Source organism: Penicillium crustosum, assembly GCF_028827405.1.
Source record: "Penicillium crustosum strain IBT 35664 chromosome Unknown utg000004l_segment0_segment0, whole genome shotgun sequence".
NCBI classification, from domain to species: domain Eukaryota; kingdom Fungi; phylum Ascomycota; class Eurotiomycetes; order Eurotiales; family Aspergillaceae; genus Penicillium; species Penicillium crustosum.
Genome location: NW_026623125.1, coordinates 810,741 through 828,958, shown reverse-complemented (window position 1 = coordinate 828,958; position 18,218 = coordinate 810,741). Strand labels below are relative to the sequence as shown.

Genomic DNA, 18,218 nt, shown 5'->3' with positions numbered 1-18,218 from the left:
GTATGGAGTATGGAGTAGTATAATATGGATAGTCTAAAATCAATAGTCCAAGTGATAGGGGGTTGTTCAAAGCTTGCATGACTCGGTCCTCGTTCTCAGCTGCCCAGGTGGTCTTAGATGGCGATCGTAGGGATGTCCTTCCCATTGTGGCTGTTACCAGCCCCCCACTTGGGATCCACTGGCTTATTCTGTAAAGAAAGCATTTGTCATTGCAACAAGGGTCAAGCTACACTTTGTATGTCATTGTCCTGTTAAACAACACAATAACCAGGATCCCAGACGAGAATGAGGGGTCAACTATGAATCTCACTAAGATCACTAAAATCTCCAGCACACGTGAGTACAGTAGATCCTATCGTCATCCACGTGGATAAATAGGTCGACATACATTCCACATAAACCGGGATCTCCATCGGGACAACGATCGGCCGCTAGGGGTTGCGTGTGAGTGGATAAAATAGTGGGATATGGAATTTTGAACCTGGACTAGGGCACCGGCACGTCGGACAGATCTGGATATTCGCGTGGTACAACTTTTATATCAGTGAATGCCCTAGGATTGTGTGTTTCCCATTCATTCCTTCTTTTTTTAAAACTCATACATACTTTGCCATTGTTTCGGTTGGATCCTACACTCTTTTACTATTGGTTTGTCGGGCAGTGCAATGGCGCCAAGCAAGAAGGGATGGCAGATGATTGAGATCATTTCGGTCTTGGTCAGTCTATGTCTAGTCTCAGTCGTGCTGCGAGTCGTCGCTCGTATTCGGAGGAGAGTTGGATTCGGTGTCGATGATTATCTGAGCATGATATCCATGGTGCTCCTTGTTGCCATGTTGGTCGAGTTGATTCTCTGTATGTGATTACCCCGCCCGTGGACCAGATTGGAATTCCATCCAATACTAACATCTATTACTAGGGTGTGCAATTGGAGGGAATGGAGCTCATATCGCGGATCTATCTCCCGAAACCCTCAGGAACTACTGGAAGGTATGTACACAGCAATCCTCCAATATCCAACAACACCAACCTAACACCACCCAGATCTTCCTCGCAAACCAATTCACCTACTTCGTACTCTGTCCCTGTATCAAGATCTCCATCATCTGCTTCTACCGACGTCTCTTCGCAACCCCGATCTTCCAAAAGGTCACCTTCAGCCTAAACTGCCTAATCGCCGCCTGGGGCACAGGGATCTTCCTAGCTTGCGCAGGACAATGTCGACCCCTACGGGCATACTGGGACCACAGTATCGAGGGAACATGTTTCGACGCCCAGGAATTCATCATCGTCAATCAAGCCTTCAATGTACTCATGGACTTCGTCATCCTCATCCTGCCCATCCCAATGATCTGGAACCTCCACCGCGCATGGCAAGACAAGCTCGCGCTGAACGGGGTGTTTGCTCTCGGCGCGTTCGTTTGCTTCGCAAGCATCTACCGGATCGTCGTGCTCTTCTGGATCAGTCAGACGGACCCAACTTTCACCGTCTACCAGGCGACTTTATGGACGCACATCGAGCCAGCTGTTGGTCTGATTTGTTCCAATTTGCCGATTATCCGGGGTTTGTTCCCGGCGCTTAAGTTGAAGAGCTCCCGTAATGGAACGGGTCCTGCGTATATCAACACTGATTACACGAACTCTTTGTTCTTGTCGAATTCTAGCCCCCGCTCGCCGGATCTGGAGTATGTGAAGATGTACAATGCTCAGGTCGAGAGCAAGTCGCCTGGGTACCTTGGTGATGATCTCCACCCGCGGACTATTAATGTCCAGACCGATATTTCTATCCTTCCGAGCAATGATTCCACTACTAAGCTGAACCATTGAGGTGGTGTGCTGTTTATTTATGCCGTCATGATGTGATGATATCTCTTATTTTTTGTTCTTGGGACAGGGTGTTGAAAATAATGGGTTTATATTCCCACGGAGAGAACACCGATGACCCCATTTATCCACTCTCATTTTCTATATTCTTTCCTCCACTTTTATGCTTGTATACGACTTGCCTCGGCTTTTTTTGCACTCGATTACCTTTGCCAACTTTACCAGCTGTCATTCTTGATATTGATATGTCGACTTCACCGACGATTAGAATATGATTTGCCTGCGTGCACAATACAGACTATACACTTCATACTATATCTTGCGAGTTTTGCATTTTATATATATTTCATGTCCTCTAGCTTTGGTCCTTTTAGGCTGTATATAACTTGTATTCGTGTCTACTCGGATTATTGGATCTATTTCGAAGGTTATATAAAAGTCTCTTGCACAAACCTTGGAAGGAACTATGCTTTTTTCTCCTTCACACACACTTAAAAGGACAACTAAGAAGACTGACAAGGCCGCATAGGCGGCTAGCTATTATTGTATCTAGTTGCTCGAAAACATTCAGAAGTGCGTTAGTCGAGAGAAAGACTATGAAGCCATGGATCTCACTTTTCAAAGATGGCATTTATAATTAAGTAGAGACCACGAAGGTATAGAGGCGAGAAATATCAGCAAATGGAGCTTGTCTTTCATTTCTCAGGCTGGCTAAAACGATATGCAAGAGTAAGTAGAAGGCATGAATTCGTAGATTTTTGATCTTTCATCAAATGGACACACAGACGAGACAGAGCAGACCATTCAGTGCACCATCTGGCTCGTGGCGAATTCCTAGAATCAATATATTAGCAAGAAATACAACCTCAGACAGAACAAAAGCCAGCACATACCGGGAACTGATCAGAGATACTAGTAGCAACACGCTCTACGTCCTCCGCAAGCTCCTGCACACCAAGATCCCACTGTCTCAGCTTCGTCCCATTAGAAGCACCCGCCGAGGATCCACCAAGAGTCTCAGCATCAAACGAGATAACTCCATCAATTTGATCAATCCGACCACGCAGCCGTCCCTGTTCAACCATGCGCGCCGCATAGGCCTCCGCCTTCTCGCCAGCAGACACATCACCCGAAGACTGCAATCCAAGAATCGAGCCCAGGTCATCGACATGGATATTCTCATACAGCTTACTCGCTGCCACGAGGTTGTGCTCAATAACCGCCTTATCAAGAACAGTCGTGCCGTCCGATGTAACAGCGAGTTGGTGCGGCGCAAGTTTCTTCGCGAACGCGGCCACTTCATCGGCTGTCAGGAGTCTGTCCAGGAACATCTTCTCCAGGATACCGAATTCCTCAACGGAGGGCGTACGGTCGTCTTTGTACAGACGGGCGAGGGAGCGAGAGCGCTGTGGCCCAGCCGGTGCGAGGACAGCGCATCGGATCGCAGCGGATAGTGCCGTCAGACGGTCTCCTTCGTCGACGCCCGACGCGAGACTCACGTTGAAGTATTCTTGGGCGGCGTCGAGGAAGCGGCGACGGGCATCTAGAATACGGGCTTGTGAGAGCTGGAAGTAGAGCTTTGCATCGTGGTCTTCTATTTTGGAGGGGAGGTTCTTGATGCGGTTGAGGAAGGCTTCGGCGCTGGTTGTGTCGTCATCTTCGAGGTAGTAGCGCACAATACGGATCCACAGACGGGCCTTGGCGGCATCTGAGACCAGACGCTGCGAGCTGTCGATGTGGATGCCCTGTAGGGCACGGGCGGCGGCTGTGTATTCTTCTTGGGACTCGTAGGCGTCTGCGAGGATCTCGCGGATTTGCGAGTCTTGTTCTTCGACGGAGGCGGAGCGCGTGTGGAGGAGGGTGATGGCGTGCTGGCCGACTTTTATTTTTGTTTCCGGGGTGAGGGATTGGAGGACTGTGATGAAGATGTCGAGGAGGGGGCGGGCTGCGACGATGCTCACTTCTTCGCTGAGGATTGAGTCGAGGTAGTAGACTAGGTCTTGGGCGAGCTCGTGGCCTGTGGAGGTTGTTACCATCTCATTGAGAAGGTCGGTGTATTGCTGTAGCTTTGTTGGTTGGTGTGGGTTTGTTTCGATGCCCGCTAGGGCGTTGGTCATCTTTTGGGAGGCCATGCTGGTGGTTGAGTGAAGGAGAGGTGGTAAAGAGAGTTGCTGTTAGACGCGGAGTGGTGGGGACGGCTGTTATCGATAAGAGCTGGGATGTATACAGAACCTTGGAAGGAAACAAGACAACGGAGTCAATATAATTTGGTCATAACATAGGTAAAATATGGTCTCATAAAGATCACAGAATCGTAACTATAGAACTGGAAATGGACTGTTCTCGGGTGCATTCGGTCTTGCGATCGAGGTGGTTGCTATTGGTGTCTTTGCTTCTCAACCAGTTATAGCTCTCCAGTTCTCGTACATAAAATAAATCCTGCATACCATTTCACCCAACACATCTATTTGGACAATTTACACTCCTATATAAGTGATCATATGAGTAGGGGTGCCCTCATAATTGGATAGACGGAGTGGTATGCTGTTCCTGTAGAGCCTTGATCAGATCCATCCTACTTTAGTTAGTTCCTCGAGCGAGAAGGATTCTGATTATGACAATTACGATAATTATTGGTCTTCAGGAAAACCAAGTTTGATGAAAACGGAACATACAAATTAACATTGCTCTCTAGGATGGAGGCGTAGCGCTAAGAACCCGGAACCCCAGGCGCTAACACCACCAGCACAGAGACTCGAAGTAAAGGTGTCTTCATTATCTCTGCCCATCATATCGCACACATGTGATCTATGGCGGCTGCCTCATTGTTATCTCTGGTTTGTTGGAAGTTTACTGCAGAATATGGTAAAATCCCTATCTTTTACCCCAAATCAGAAGTCCAGAACGCCATTTCAGCCCAATGAACCAAGTCATAGATGGATGTCTACCTTTCACACTTATATGCGATCATATAGGTGTGGTATCTTCTCTGTGTCTGACTCAATAAACCACGTTCTCTTGACTGGCCCGGGCGTGGGTATCAAACATGTTCTGCCAGTTCTGTCGGAGATCAGTGCTCTGGACGAGCGAGTCGGTCTGCTACTACAAATGCTTGCAGTCGTCGGAGACACCGGCTTTATAAAGCTTCTTCTTGACAGGAGGGTTGATCCTAATGTCAATTGTGCTGAGGAGAGGAATATAATAACGTCAATTCTTTCCCGTGGCTACTACTTCCACACTGGTGGAGAGACACGGGAAATCTTAAGTTTTTGTTCTGAAGCAGTGTGATGGTCTGAAAGTCAGTGCCACAGATGTTACATTTATATTGAAATTGCAATTGCTCTCCATGAATAAAGGCGTTCTGGAGACTCTTTATAGATCTAACAAAAGCCTTCCTGTGACTCGGGACACCATGGCCAATGCGGTTGCATCCACACAGAGGAGGGTCGAATACCATACTCGCAGGGTCGCAGGGTAAAGGTCGCAGGGTAAATAGAACTAGTAGCTATTATTAGTTTATATAAGGTTATCGGATTGTTACTAGTATATTATCATGCTACCATAGACCTATCTTTTATCTCGTAGGGTTACAGGATAAAAGAATTCAGTACGGGCAGTAAATATAGCAAGTATAAGGATATATTAGCATGCATACTGTTACTACTTTGTCTCAATAATATGGTAAAATTTCCAAGTATTGAGTCCAAGCATCAAGAATTCAACTATCAAGAACCAGGCTTTGAATAATTTGAACACCACTATGAAGGTGGATGAAGTTAGATGTGGTTACATGGATCGGGGTATTGAAATATATATGTAAAATACGTAAATTACGTATAGACTGGTACATCTGCTGCACACAATGAACCACGAACTCCAACTTGTCAACAATCGCGTGAATTCACGACTATCAAACCACGTTACAAGAACTCTAACTCCTAAAATCTATCTAGTTGATCATTACTCTGATCCTTCGACATGGCTGAATACAACGAAGTTTTGAAGGGCTTCAATGGCATTCTCGACCTGAGACAGGCCTATGCCTGGAATGCGGATTCCGTGAGTAGTCCAACATCACTTCCTCAGAAAACCCATGCGCAGAATAATCCCTGATCCTGGCTTCAGATAATGAAATTTCTGCGCCACGTTGTCACGTATGGATATCTCTATGATATCCAAGACCACCAAATTCCAGCTCTCAGAGCCATGGTGTCTCAAATTGAGATGCTACGGTAGGGACCAAGCTTACACCATATCCATATGCCTAGCACTTCTGACTAAATTTTGTTCTCATTCACACAGCCCGGCAGACGGTAACCTGTTTGCCTCACGCGGCCTCGAGCAAAGTCTCGAAATGGAGCATGTGTTCAACCCCGGCTGGGACCCATCGATCTCGAAAAAGATAAAAGTTGCCTCAAGATGATTTTATGCATGACGGAGTCCCCTTCCGGGGACTCTGTGATATATTAGGCCTGCTTCTTTCATCGATGGGTAATGCGCCGACTGGTGCAAATTCGCGCACTTTCTACCTCCCGCTCGTAGCTATGTACGGGAGGTGGTGTAAAGTGCTTGGGGATTCTCTACCATGTCCCACCATGTTCAATTGCACGTGGATAGCAGTGGGAGAAGACCGAGGCCGGTTCTTCCTGGGAGCATCCTTTGGACGGTACAAGAAAGCAAGCGCCTCATGGACGCAAACAGTTAAAGAAGCAAGGTTCTCTTTGATCAATGATGCGGAGATGGCATTGAAGGGGTATACCATGATCGATTGCCCTGCATCTGCCAAGGGGATTTGGTTTGGAAACTGCGCCGAGGTATATCCTCTACTGCATATGCTGAAGTGAGTTTGCTACCTTGGGATCCGTATAGTACCAAATCTAACCAGATAGGGGGAATACCAACCCGGGTGCTGTGTATGGAATAGCTGTGCATAGGAAAGGTGTGCTCCACAGCCATTATGAAGATGGTGTTTCGGGGTGGGCTTGGAAAGCTGTACGAAGGCTGTGTGCCAACTGTGAAGAGTTGGTACGCATGTGGGGAGGATTGCCAGCTAACTTCGACCCATTTGCTGATGTTGGTGGGGCCCACTGCACTGTAGACTGCTAATTTGATACTTGATTGAGGATGGTGGTTACATGACAATCCTAGAACACTGCGATTAGAAGTTATCTCTGTATTCGGAGGAGTTGGGATTCATGATCCAACCCGAGGAAACGGCGAACTAGTAAGTGATATTAGTATACGTAAATAGCAACATATAATATAGTACTCAAAGCTGGCAAAGGCATGATATTAGTGTCAGGATAGTTGTCACGTGTGGTGATTGGTATCACACTGGTTGCTCAAGTGAATAAATACTATCTAGAAAGTTAGTTATGTCCTGGAGCCCCATTTGGGATCTGATTATAGTTGAGTGTATAATTAAGCTATGCACCTAATATTACTGTGTAGGCGAAGAGTCGAAAAGCACGTCGTCATACATGCAGAGAGAGCTGGCTCTCACCGCCTACCACATCGGGTTGAGTGAATAGCTCCAGACTTGGGTGGCGCGGACTTTATCACTAGAACGTGCTTTTCACTCCATCCACCGCTTTCTCTCCCGATAAATTCAGTGCTCCTTCGACAGTCGCATTCGCTACGCCATTACTTCCTCTGGATTTTGACTGTCCTCGAGCCATCCCGCACCCAATATGGCGCAGGTCAAGCAAGACCCGGATCGCCCGTACTTCAAGCAAGACCCTGACAGCAAGGATATCGTCCTTGGGGACATAGACGAAGAAGATCTCTACGAAGATGCTGGAGACCTGGACTTCACGCAAGCAGGTCAGAACGTGTGGCTCTCCCGCCTGCCTCGGTCGCTGTGGGAGCACTGGGCCCACCTGGACGATGACGAAGAGATTGAGATTGGTACCATGAGAGTGGAGGGGACACCGAACGACATCAAGAGGGTGAGTAAAAAGACACGCGCATGCAATGTGTCTGGCAGATTCTGATATCCGTCCGTTTCTCAGGTCAGTTTGCGCATACATGATCGCCCAGATAATCGGGAGATTCCCAAGGACTACACACTCCAGCGTCAAACAGTCGACCCATCCGGCACCGGATCACACCTCACCCACAATACGTACCTCTTCACCGAGAAAGATATCCCCGGCGTCGAGAACCGTATGGCTACATTTGGCGAAACGCGGTCGGTTTTATACGAAGCTCAGAAACGAGAGGCGAAGCGGCGTGAACAGGGCAAAAGATGGGAGCCTTATGTGCGAAAGACGATACCAAGTATGTCCCACTGCAGACATAGAGAGTTGCATTTGCTTACAATTCCTAGAACACACTGCCCTCGCCGGCGCGGTCAGTGAAGAATTCAATTGCCTTCCCGTGGAGAATGAAGAGTTCCGACGGATCTCCGAGAAGCGAGCGCTGGAAGCTCTGAAGCCTCGGAAGGAAACTGTCTTCATTGATAAGATTCCCGGGAAGATCATCCAGGCCCGCCATGCTCTTCCCACCGAGAGGGGACAATTTGTGGTATGTTTTCTTGTATTTCTGTTTATGTTCGAGGGTAGATTACTCACTTCGCCTGCAGCAAGCCACACGACCTGCCAAAGGAAAATCCCAGGAGAACAAGTCCACCCGTATGCCACAAAACGAGCTTCTGGATCTTATCTTCCAGTGCTTCCGCGAATTCAAATACTGGCCCTTTAAGACACTCAAGGCCCGATTGGCACAGCCAGAGGCCTATCTCAAGCAGACTTTGGAGATGGTTGCGCACCTTGTCAAGGCTGGTGACTTCGCTATGACTTGGGAGCTGAAGCCCGAGGCAACCCACAGTCAGTACTCGAATGCGATGGACAATGCAAAGGCAGAGTTGCCACCGGGAGCCGACGATCCTTTCGAGTCAGAGGATGATCCAGCTTCTGGAATGGATCAGGACGACGTCAAATTTGAGGACGTTTAAACAAATACAGACAAATAACGGCTTCGATATGTTGCATAAGCAGGGTCCTGGCGTTAAGGCTTTCAAGGAAAGGCCGGTTCAATTCGGAAAATAGTCATAAAATGGAATGAACAAATGAATTACATACAATGTTGGACTTGGTCCTAAGCAATGGTTCCTTTGATTGGTATATTTGAAACTCATATCTCTGTAGGAGGCACAATGACCACTTTGAGCATCCCTAGCCTAGTTGCAAGCCTGGTTTCATCAAAATTGTAGACATTTCTTGTTGAGAATTGCCTGAAGCACGTGGATCCAACCACGCGTGGGCCCAATATTGTCGGTCTGGAAGTTCCCTTTATTGACTGGCTTCGGTTTAAACTTTGAATTGTTTGATAGGCATGTGATAAGGCAGTATACCGACATATTGTGAACTATAGCGCCAGTGTGTCTGCTATCAGGAAGGTTTTCAGTAAGAATTTCACATGGCTTGGCCATTGATGGTGTAGGCAGGGAGTATATATTAACAAATTTACGAGAAAATTAGATAACAATGTCTTCTTTTAAATCTTGAAGTTCTTTTTATGCACCTAGACGTGAGGTGGGGAGTACTTCGCTGGTGATTGTTATGTCGGGAGTGGAGCTGCTTTCCACTGAAGCTAATATTAGGCACGAATGCTGAAGCGAGCTTTCTTTAACCTTAGAGAACCGCACAGGCCTCGAAGAGGCGTTTTTCTGTCTCAGCTTACTCCGTACTGTTGAGCTGGATAGTTGGTGACGTCCTCGTCAAGCTGAGCACAGACCTCTTCGCCACTTGCTCTCTTTTATGCCTAAGGCATAATTAACGCAAACAATGCAAACATCCCTCTCGGATCACACTAAATGCGCGCGCGTCTTTGCTGCTTCCTCCGCATCACCGGCTCGGAACTTCTTCTAAAATACACCCCAGCTTTTGATCTTAATCTGAAAAGCACTCAGATCTCTGTATCTGCTATCCACTTACCTTATTTAGCTTCAGGTAGTCACCATGAGCGAAAACGACGATCTCCTGGCCAAGATCGGCCAGCTTGCAGGTGCGCTTAATATCAGCTCACTATCTACACAAAGCTAACATCAAAAAGGCCAAATCAACCGTCACAAGACGCAAGAAACTCAACCGGCTAATCACCATTCTCAATATGTGTCTCGCCATGCTCCTTCTCACCCAGGATGGGCCCCATACTACCGGGGACGCGGCCGAGGACGTCGAGGAGCAGCTGCTCCTCACCGGCACCGTACGCTTATTTTGAACACCGCAGGCGCCGGCTCAAATACTAGTGCAAACTCCTCCCCCGCCCCGACAAGTGGCAATGAGAGTGCAGCGGCACCATCCTCGACTGGCAATGGTTGGGTTGTAAAGCACGATCGCCACATGCAGCTGATCAACCCCGCCGTCTACGATCGGAAAACACAGGACAGAACAAAGGACATGGAACGAACGCGCAAGCTTAGGGAACAGAAAAAAACCGAGTACGAAAAGGCGAAAGTACTTCGATATGCACAGGGTCCAGGTGCCAATGCGATGGTCTCCACCACTGCAAATCCTGCAGCTGGCCATCAGATTCTTGTCAATGGTGTCGCTTTCAGGGTTGCAAATGGCGGAAGCAAACTGATTCGTATTTCGAGTGCGTATTTTTCTTCGCTCTTCACCTCGAATTTGCTTACCCTTCATAGATGACCCCAGTACTGCCAACAATACCCCCAAGCGCGTCACAGTGGCCGATGTGTCCTTTGTGCGTAGCAAAAATGGAAACCTGCACCGTCTCGGTGCTGTGGCTATGAAGAAGTAAGTTTGTGTTTTCGCGATGGCTACCTGTATACTAACCTTGCCATAGGAACCACACCGTTAAGAAACGCGATGAGCTTTGCAAAAGATTTACAACAACCGGTATTTTGTTTTCCGACGGGCCATACTGCCATGTTCCACACTATCAGTATGTCTAGAAACTAACTCTGTCTTTCCAGGCACATGCTACAAAGGCCCAACTTGCCAATTCGTCCACGACCCCAGTAAGGTCGCTATGTGCAAGGACTTCCTTCAGACAGGCCAATGTGCCGCAGGTAGTAGCTGTGATCTATCCCATGAGCCATCGCCCCACCGCTCCCCTACCTGTATGCATTTCCTTAGGGGACGCTGCGCCAACCCCGAATGTCGCTATGCCCACGTCCGCGTGACACCCGGTGCCCCCGTCTGCCGCGCCTTTGCAACACTAGGATACTGCGAGAAGGGTGACGCGTGCGAAGAGAAGCACGTCCACGAGTGCCCGGACTATGCCAACACCGGCACCTGCAACAAGAAGCGCTGCCAGCTGCCGCACGTCGACCGTGCGGGCCAGATCCGCAAGGCTGCTGCTGCTGCTGCTAGTAAAGCTGACTTGGGTGAGGATGACTCTGACCCGTCTAGCGAGGAAGAGAACTATGATGCGATCGATTCGGACGACGTTGACTCGGATGCGTTCGATGACACACCGGAAGAACTGATCGAAGGCGTGGATAGCGGCGAGATGTCGCAGCAGCAAGATTTTATCCGCTTCTAAATCCTAAATCCTGCCATTTGTAGTCGATTGGATAGTTGTCTTTCTTGCTTTTCGTTTGCCTTGCCCATACCCCGGAAAGATGTCGATAGCATTCAGTTGAAAAGGAATTGGAAAAAAAAAAGAAATTGAACATCTTACTTTGAAGTTTTTCCTGCACGTGTGCTTAGTTCCTCAAGTTCTACATTGTTGATCACAGTTGCACATGTCAACATGGTGTTGGATATACTTCGGCAACCAACCCATGCCGAGCCATGTGACAGTGGTAGAAACAACTGCAGGGTCTATGTCCTGCTGACTGGTGACATGAAGTATGAAGTTGCGTAACCATGAATGAATAGAGAAATGTATAAGCCTCACTACTACATGATGTTTGAAAGATAAACGGACTCATGTTGTAGGTAGCGCAATATTGAAATCCGCATTCCAGGATATCCTTCCGAGACCAACAAGGATGACCCCGGCCCGTGGAACCAGCTGAGACCGCAGAGGCAATATTGGGAGCAGGTTGAGCAAGACATAGCCAGGGCCTAGAATGTGTTCATTTACTTGTTACTAACTGTAGTGTATACATATTTTGACTGTGTGGCTGGTATATTGGCGCCCTGGGATTGCTAAGTATAGACGTGGAGGGGTATATCAGATAACATTCGGTGATATAGGCAGCAACGATTCGAGTTCGGACCTCAAATATCAATGCCGAGAGTAAGGAGTAGAACTATAGACAATATTCGAGCTCAAGTTTAAAATATTCACAAACATGTAGCATCGTGATCAACACTACTGCTTCTATTGGGCAAGTTGAGAGAGTGATACCGAATGAAGTCAAGCACTTCCTTGTGTAAACATGCAACGGAGGCTAGGTCTAGCCAGAATGAATAGTACATAACTACTTAGGAATCAAGTAGCATATTGTGGGTGGTCTGTAGTTGGAATAATCCTGGGCTCTTGAAGATCCTGCGAACTATGTGTATCACCAATACTTGAAAGCGTCCGCGGCTAAGTCAAGCCACACCAGTCCTTGTCTATCAACACTATCTTGTGTTGGTTTTGGCCTTTAGTCTTCTTGTATCATGGGATTAATCATTGTACTACGTCGGAACCGTCTGTTGGGCTTTAGTGCAGGACAGATAGTCTACTCAGACCAAGACAACGAACGTCACCGGACAAAAGAGTGTGAATCCTTCAGACAAGAATAGTAGGAGAGAAAGACAACCTCTCGGACGAGAGCAGCAATAGAACGAGACGGTGACTCAGTCTTTCTGAGATGCTGAATAATAGCTTCATTGTTCTAATATTGCGATCATCGTAGGTCGTTGGTCCACCTGTGGTCAACTCATTTCGACGACGTGTTAGCTAGCCATTACCGCTACAAGCGACAGAAACTCCCAAATCCTCTCATCCATCTCTCGCCCTGCTACAGAAAATGAGTCATTGAAACGGTGAACAAAGATCCTCGGCATAGAGATCAAGTGTCCTTCCCCGACGGGTCCAAGAAAAAGAGGGATTCCCCGATAGGCAGACTATAGACACGAAAAACGTCAACGAATCCCCAATCCGGCATGTGGAGCATAACAGGAGCCCATTAGTGAGTATCTAGTGGCCTAGTCGCATCCAATCCTACGCACTGGGTTACCCCCATATGATGTGCCCAACGTACCCGGTGCACGGCATATCAGGCAGGTACAGGTTGAAAGTGAGGCTTTGAGATCATATGCGGCTTAGCCTAGCCTGTGCCGGGGACATGTTTTAGAGACCCTTGGGCGCATACAGTGTACGGTGTATTGCAGGTGTATGAAGATTTGCAAGAAGTGGACCATTGGCTACATGAATAATAGAATGGAAGTGGAACGGTGGACCTGCCATGGCCTTCTAGCTTGTGCAAAGAAGGTAGATCGCCAGTTTCATTCTGAGTCATATGTCAAAACAGTGGTTTCAGCTTCACCGCAGGAAGGGCGAAAATATTAGTCTCGTATTGCAGAAGATATACGGTGTTGGTTTGTACATAACGGAACTACCATGATACTGGCCTCAACTCCTTTGATATCTGTAATGTATGTTATAGTAACGTAATTAGCGAGCAGAAACCAAAAATGCCATCGGGTACCTTGCACTCAGAATAATTGTCTGTCTATGACTAATGTAGCAATGAACCCGTGAACGGGGTGGCCGATGGCAGACTGGATCTCCATTGGACAGACTCGGCTTTTTCACCGCCAGATGTTATCCGGGCTAACTTGCCCACTCGCGGACTTGCCGCCCAGATGACAGGCCTATCATTATCACAGGCTCCGTGCTATGTACTATGTATAGACTGCGAACAGACTCAGCGGCTGCCACCGAGGGGGTTTGTGCCCCCGGGGAATTGTTGAGACGAACTCACAGGAACAGGAACTGGGTCTGCACTTTGGGCGGCAAGGCTCGACATGGGGGCTGATTGAACTACGGGAGGAAAGAAAAAAGTGAAAGAAAAGAACAGCCCAAGTACAATCCTGGTATAATTTGGAAATTTGGGTATATTGAGGTAATAGATTTGGGGGTGTTCACCCCGCAGCGCTGATACAAGTCGGAAGGCACCCGTCAAATATGATGGCATCATGTCCCCTGCACTCCGCATAGTCGATCACTAATTAAATGTGGTCTGTGAGCCTGTAAGAATTGGAAGGATGGCTGCTGCAGCCATATGGAAGCTGCAGAGAGAGCTGCAAGTAGATCACGGCAAGATTAACAAGATCAGGCGGGTGGGATATTCGACCCAAGCTCTCGTTTTAGGCGGAGCCTTACCATCCAGGGTAGTTTCATATTGGGATTTCGATTTTGGAGGGGTGAGGTCGTCATCTGAATGGGACGAGTGATCAGTGCATGGCATCTGTGCTTTGCTTTTTTTTATTTTATTTTACTTCTTTTTGTTCATCCATGGTCGGCCCAACAGTGGATCCGCGGGCCGAGCCCGTACCAGAGATTGATTCTATGGAAAAGTATCCAAAACCATACAGAGGAAGGGAATAATAACGAATCCCAAAATAAGGACGGAAACAAAGAGAAAAAAGCAAAACATCAAACTGCCATGGATCGCAGCCCAAAGGGATCGTCACACTGACTCGGGAATGATTGGCTGTTAGCGGCGGATAGAAAGGAGGATGACATCTAGACTGGACATCTGACCATTCACGGGTGATGAGTTTAGTACATGAAAGGTACAGAAAACTACTTAAAAACACCTGCTTTAAGTAGACGTGCAGGTCAAGTTCTATGTAGCAAATAGTATTCTACCTAAGCGCCGTGAATAAGGTATAGCACAGACCATATCCTCTCCACGACAGGGATTGTCTCAACCCGGCGGAACGAGGATCGATCGATAGGCTATCGTTTATCGATAAGCACAGCGTCTGATTTTCCCCCACTTGAGATTTTTTTTTTGGTGATGGCTTCGGGTTTACGGGTACTTTATACAGGAGAGGGGGAAAAAAGGGCAATGGTGTATAGAACATTAGTGTACATATCCTGTACTAATGTTACATAGCCAGTTATTACTCCGTACCTATAAACAAGTAAATAACTGCCAGCATTACCATCGAGACTGGATACTAAAAACAGAACTAAAACAGAGGAAAAAAAAACCTTCGAATAAAATCGAAAATGAAATAAAAACCCAAATAGAAAATTCAAGCTGAAATAACCAAAATACCATTCCCAAATAATCAAACATCAACAGATGCAGGTCTGCCCAAGCAAAACAATGCAGCCAATAACGGAGATGCTGTCCCGGGGGCCACTCTTGCACTCCCGCGCAGACCGCTGGATGAGTACAGGGTACTTGATCGACAGGCTATTCTCCATCACCTACATCGGTACTCGGTACATGTGGGTACAATGTCAACCGCACGAGCACTGCGTCTGCTCATACATAGCCTGCCTCCCCCCGGAACTAGATCACAGCATATTTCCCCCTCTTCACAATTTATATCGTCATCTTCATATTCATTTCTACACTTTATACCTACTCATTTCCCTCTTTGGTGATTTATTCTTTCTATACCAATTTCTCTATAAATCATCTTCTTTCCCCCGCCCCACCCCTCTCTTTTACACACACACACACCGCCTCTTCATGATGGCACAATATTTCCAGTCTGAATTCTACCAACAATCACCATCGACGTTAGACGTGACACCAGAAGACGACGAGATGAGCGTGTTGGACGATAAGATTCTGGATCCAAATTCCGAAGACCATCCCGACAACCGCCGCGCCTCCTACGACGGCCCAGATGCCTACTCACATCGGGATTCTGTCTGGTCAAACTACTCAAATACCAGCTCTAGCCAGTCGCAGTCAAATTCGCACTCGCAAATCGGACACGCTATGCTGAACTCAACGGGTGCCCCATTCATGCCCGTCGACGGCCCGCAGTCGGTTTCCTACCCGCAGGGATCGTGGCCCATGCCGCGCACCGATTCAGGCTCATGTACCCCGACCGTAGGCTATGACCAGTACCCTACCAATGGAGATCAGAGTGCCATCACTCCCTTCTCTGGTGGTGCGGTTGGACCCGTCGGCGCCATGCCCATGAACCCCATGTCGTACCGTGGAGGTATGGCATTTGCGACTCCTGGCAGTGTCGCCATGTCACCGCAATCAAGCCAGGGTTGGATGCCGGCGCCGATGGACCTCGCTGAAGCAGAAATGCACTCGAGGAAGAGCCCGAATTACCGCATTGCCTTGCCGTTGAGGCGGGGAGATGGGATTCGGAAGAGAAATTCCCGAATTGAAATCTCCCCCGAACTAAGCCTGGCCAATATCGATGAGGCTATCCGGGAGTGCACGGATGAGGAGAAGAAAAAAGAACTCAAGGCAAACAAACGATTGCTGCGGAATCGGGATGCAGCGTAAGTGGAGATTCATACGTCGAGTTGGATTAAATGCTAACCTTATTTTAATAGCCTGCAATCTCGTCAGCGCAAGAAGAAGGAAGCCGAGGGTAATATAGAAAAGCTCAAGCAAAAGGATGAGATTGTCGCGCAACAAGCTGCAAAGATCGCGCAACTGGAGGAAAATCACCAGAACATGCAACGGGCTATGAAAACCCTGGAGTATGAGAATCACCAGTTGACTGCCTACAATAGGCAGTTGACCGAGCACATCCAACGCCAGGACATGGAGAAAGATGAGGCTACCCTCAGACACACGCGGGAGACCGCCAATCTGTTGAAGAGGAACAGCATGCAGGATGAGATCATCAAGCAGCTGGAGCGCGGTGTCAAACCCGCCCAAGAAAATCTGCCTGGCGACTTCACCGGCTTTGAGAACCCCACTATGGAAAACCCCTCATGGGACGACTTCTCACTGGTCACTGGACCCCCCTTGCAACCGGAATATGTTCAAGCTCCCCGTCCTCAGGTTAGCCAGCAGGTTAAGGTCCCGGAGAAATCCAGCAACGGATCAGACCTGCCGATCAGCTGGAACGCCTTCTACATGTTCCTGCTTGTCGGTGCCTTCTTCGCCTCGAAGAGTAGCTCCCTACCGGGCCGCTCGCTACCCCAACTCTCCGAAGAGTACCGGGCCGAGTCAGCCAACGTGCTGAAAGCCGTGCTAGCCTCGTCACCTGGTCATGAGCTCACCCACCCCCACTCTATCAATCACGCGACAGCAACCAATTCTGCGCCGGCAACAATCAGCGGTATGGAAATGGCGCAGATGAGCTCTGTGCAATCCGTGCCCTCGAATCTAGACCAGATGCATAACACGCTCGTCATGCCGACAGAGGAGCAGGAGCGCGAACAGGTGTTCTCAATGAACGCCGACCAGTATAACTCCTTGACCACGTTTGAGGATAATGGCGGAGACTTCAAGCCACAGCAGCCATCTACTCTGCAGCAGGCGTTTGCTGCGATGCGGGATACCGCCGCGCAGCAGAGTCGTATGCACTCCGCTTTATCTTCTGATGTGTATTCCAGATCATTGATGTGGGACCGAGTGCCTGAAAAGGTTGTTCGGGACTTCCGCCGTATGGTGCAGGGTCATGGTTATGATACTCCTGTCAAGGAGGAAGGTATTTTCCACCCTTGAGGTTTTCCTTTCGGGAGTAGGCTTCCGATTTTCGACACTACCGTATTTTCTTCATTCTTTTCTTCTACCTTTCTTGCATTTCTTGCGATGTCCTTCTTGGGATAGTTGCTTGATCTAGCCCTTTTCTCTTCTACTTTTCTTGCCTCTCTACGACATCCCCCTTGGGATTGTTGTTTGATTTGGCGCCTTTTTTTTTTCTTTCTTGCATTTCTTGCAATGTCCTGCCTGGGACCTTTGCTTGATCTAGCCCTTTTCTCTTCTTCTTTTTCTTCTTGGAAAAAAATACGGGCTAGCAATGGCCCTTGAAATACTAGCGTGCAACGATAGATCACGCAACATTTTTTTTATTCCTCTCTTGTTTGTGTATCTTTTTCAATGTGTTTTTTGAGTTCAGTCCCAGGGTCAGGTTCACTCGGGCACAGGGGGCTTTTGTTTAGCGATGTGATGATTTTAGCGATTGGCTTCGGAGCGTGTTTCTGTTTCTTGTTTTGACTGATGGGAGGGGATCTATATTATACGAACGACAGGGTGTGAACCTGAATTATGTGTTTATGTGTACAGACTGGGGATCCTCTCTGCAAGCTGGGATGAGATCCTGGCATGGGGTACGAGAAACGAAACGAGTTATGAAGAAACCTTGCATGTGGCGATTGCATTCAACTATGCTTATTATGACTTGTTTTATGATCTATGTTTTATGTTACTTTATTTAGCGATCTGGGCTGAGATAGTCTCAGACACCGAGGATGGAAATGGGATGGGATGGTCTCGTGCTTTCGGGCTGGATGAACTTGCTTTTTCATGTTTCAATTGTTTTCTT

At 48.0% G+C, this 18,218-nt stretch overlaps 7 protein-coding genes across 7 annotated transcripts; 6 read left to right on the top strand and 1 right to left on the bottom strand.

Moving 5' to 3' along the window:
* Nucleotides 1-665: 665 nt before the first annotated feature.
* N7487_009368 (uncharacterized protein) lies at nucleotides 666-1,824 on the top strand (the record flags this gene model as incomplete). The annotated part of the gene is made up of 3 exons (XM_056877098.1): nucleotides 666-852; nucleotides 917-987; nucleotides 1,042-1,824. 3 exons carry the CDS (start codon nucleotides 666-668, stop codon nucleotides 1,822-1,824), a joined length of 1,041 nt encoding a protein of 346 aa, XP_056725678.1.
* Nucleotides 1,825-2,625: 801 nt separating this feature from the next.
* On the bottom strand, nucleotides 2,626-3,953 carry N7487_009367 (PCI domain-containing protein; the record flags this gene model as incomplete). Its single annotated transcript, XM_056877097.1, has 2 exons — nucleotides 2,626-2,655; nucleotides 2,715-3,953. The coding sequence occupies 2 exons, from the start codon at nucleotides 3,951-3,953 to the stop codon at nucleotides 2,626-2,628; spliced, it is 1,269 nt and encodes a 422-aa protein (XP_056725677.1).
* Nucleotides 3,954-5,799: 1,846 nt separating this feature from the next.
* Nucleotides 5,800-6,244, top strand: N7487_009366 (uncharacterized protein; the record flags this gene model as incomplete). The annotated part of the gene is made up of 3 exons (XM_056877096.1): nucleotides 5,800-5,880; nucleotides 5,947-6,053; nucleotides 6,124-6,244. 3 exons carry the CDS (start codon nucleotides 5,800-5,802, stop codon nucleotides 6,242-6,244), a joined length of 309 nt encoding a protein of 102 aa, XP_056725676.1.
* Nucleotides 6,245-6,248: 4 nt separating this feature from the next.
* On the top strand, nucleotides 6,249-6,959 carry N7487_009365 (uncharacterized protein; the record flags this gene model as incomplete). Its single annotated transcript, XM_056877095.1, has 2 exons — nucleotides 6,249-6,661; nucleotides 6,711-6,959. 2 exons carry the CDS (start codon nucleotides 6,249-6,251, stop codon nucleotides 6,925-6,927), a joined length of 630 nt encoding a protein of 209 aa, XP_056725675.1. The 3' UTR covers nucleotides 6,928-6,959.
* Nucleotides 6,960-7,511: 552 nt separating this feature from the next.
* On the top strand, nucleotides 7,512-8,776 carry N7487_009364 (transcription factor IIF subunit TFG2; the record flags this gene model as incomplete). The annotated part of the gene is made up of 4 exons (XM_056877094.1): nucleotides 7,512-7,769; nucleotides 7,833-8,100; nucleotides 8,150-8,346; nucleotides 8,405-8,776. The coding sequence occupies 4 exons, from the start codon at nucleotides 7,512-7,514 to the stop codon at nucleotides 8,774-8,776; spliced, it is 1,095 nt and encodes a 364-aa protein (XP_056725674.1).
* A 1,006-nt stretch (nucleotides 8,777-9,782) lies between these two features.
* Nucleotides 9,783-11,331, top strand: N7487_009363 (CCCH zinc finger protein; the record flags this gene model as incomplete). The annotated part of the gene is made up of 5 exons (XM_056877093.1): nucleotides 9,783-9,828; nucleotides 9,877-10,419; nucleotides 10,469-10,580; nucleotides 10,630-10,682; nucleotides 10,760-11,331. 5 exons carry the CDS (start codon nucleotides 9,783-9,785, stop codon nucleotides 11,329-11,331), a joined length of 1,326 nt encoding a protein of 441 aa, XP_056725673.1.
* A 4,108-nt stretch (nucleotides 11,332-15,439) lies between these two features.
* On the top strand, nucleotides 15,440-17,398 carry N7487_009362 (putative bZIP transcription factor; the record flags this gene model as incomplete). The annotated part of the gene is made up of 2 exons (XM_056877092.1): nucleotides 15,440-16,218; nucleotides 16,273-17,398. The coding sequence occupies 2 exons, from the start codon at nucleotides 15,440-15,442 to the stop codon at nucleotides 17,396-17,398; spliced, it is 1,905 nt and encodes a 634-aa protein (XP_056725672.1).
* Between the last annotated feature and the right edge of the window lie 820 nt (nucleotides 17,399-18,218).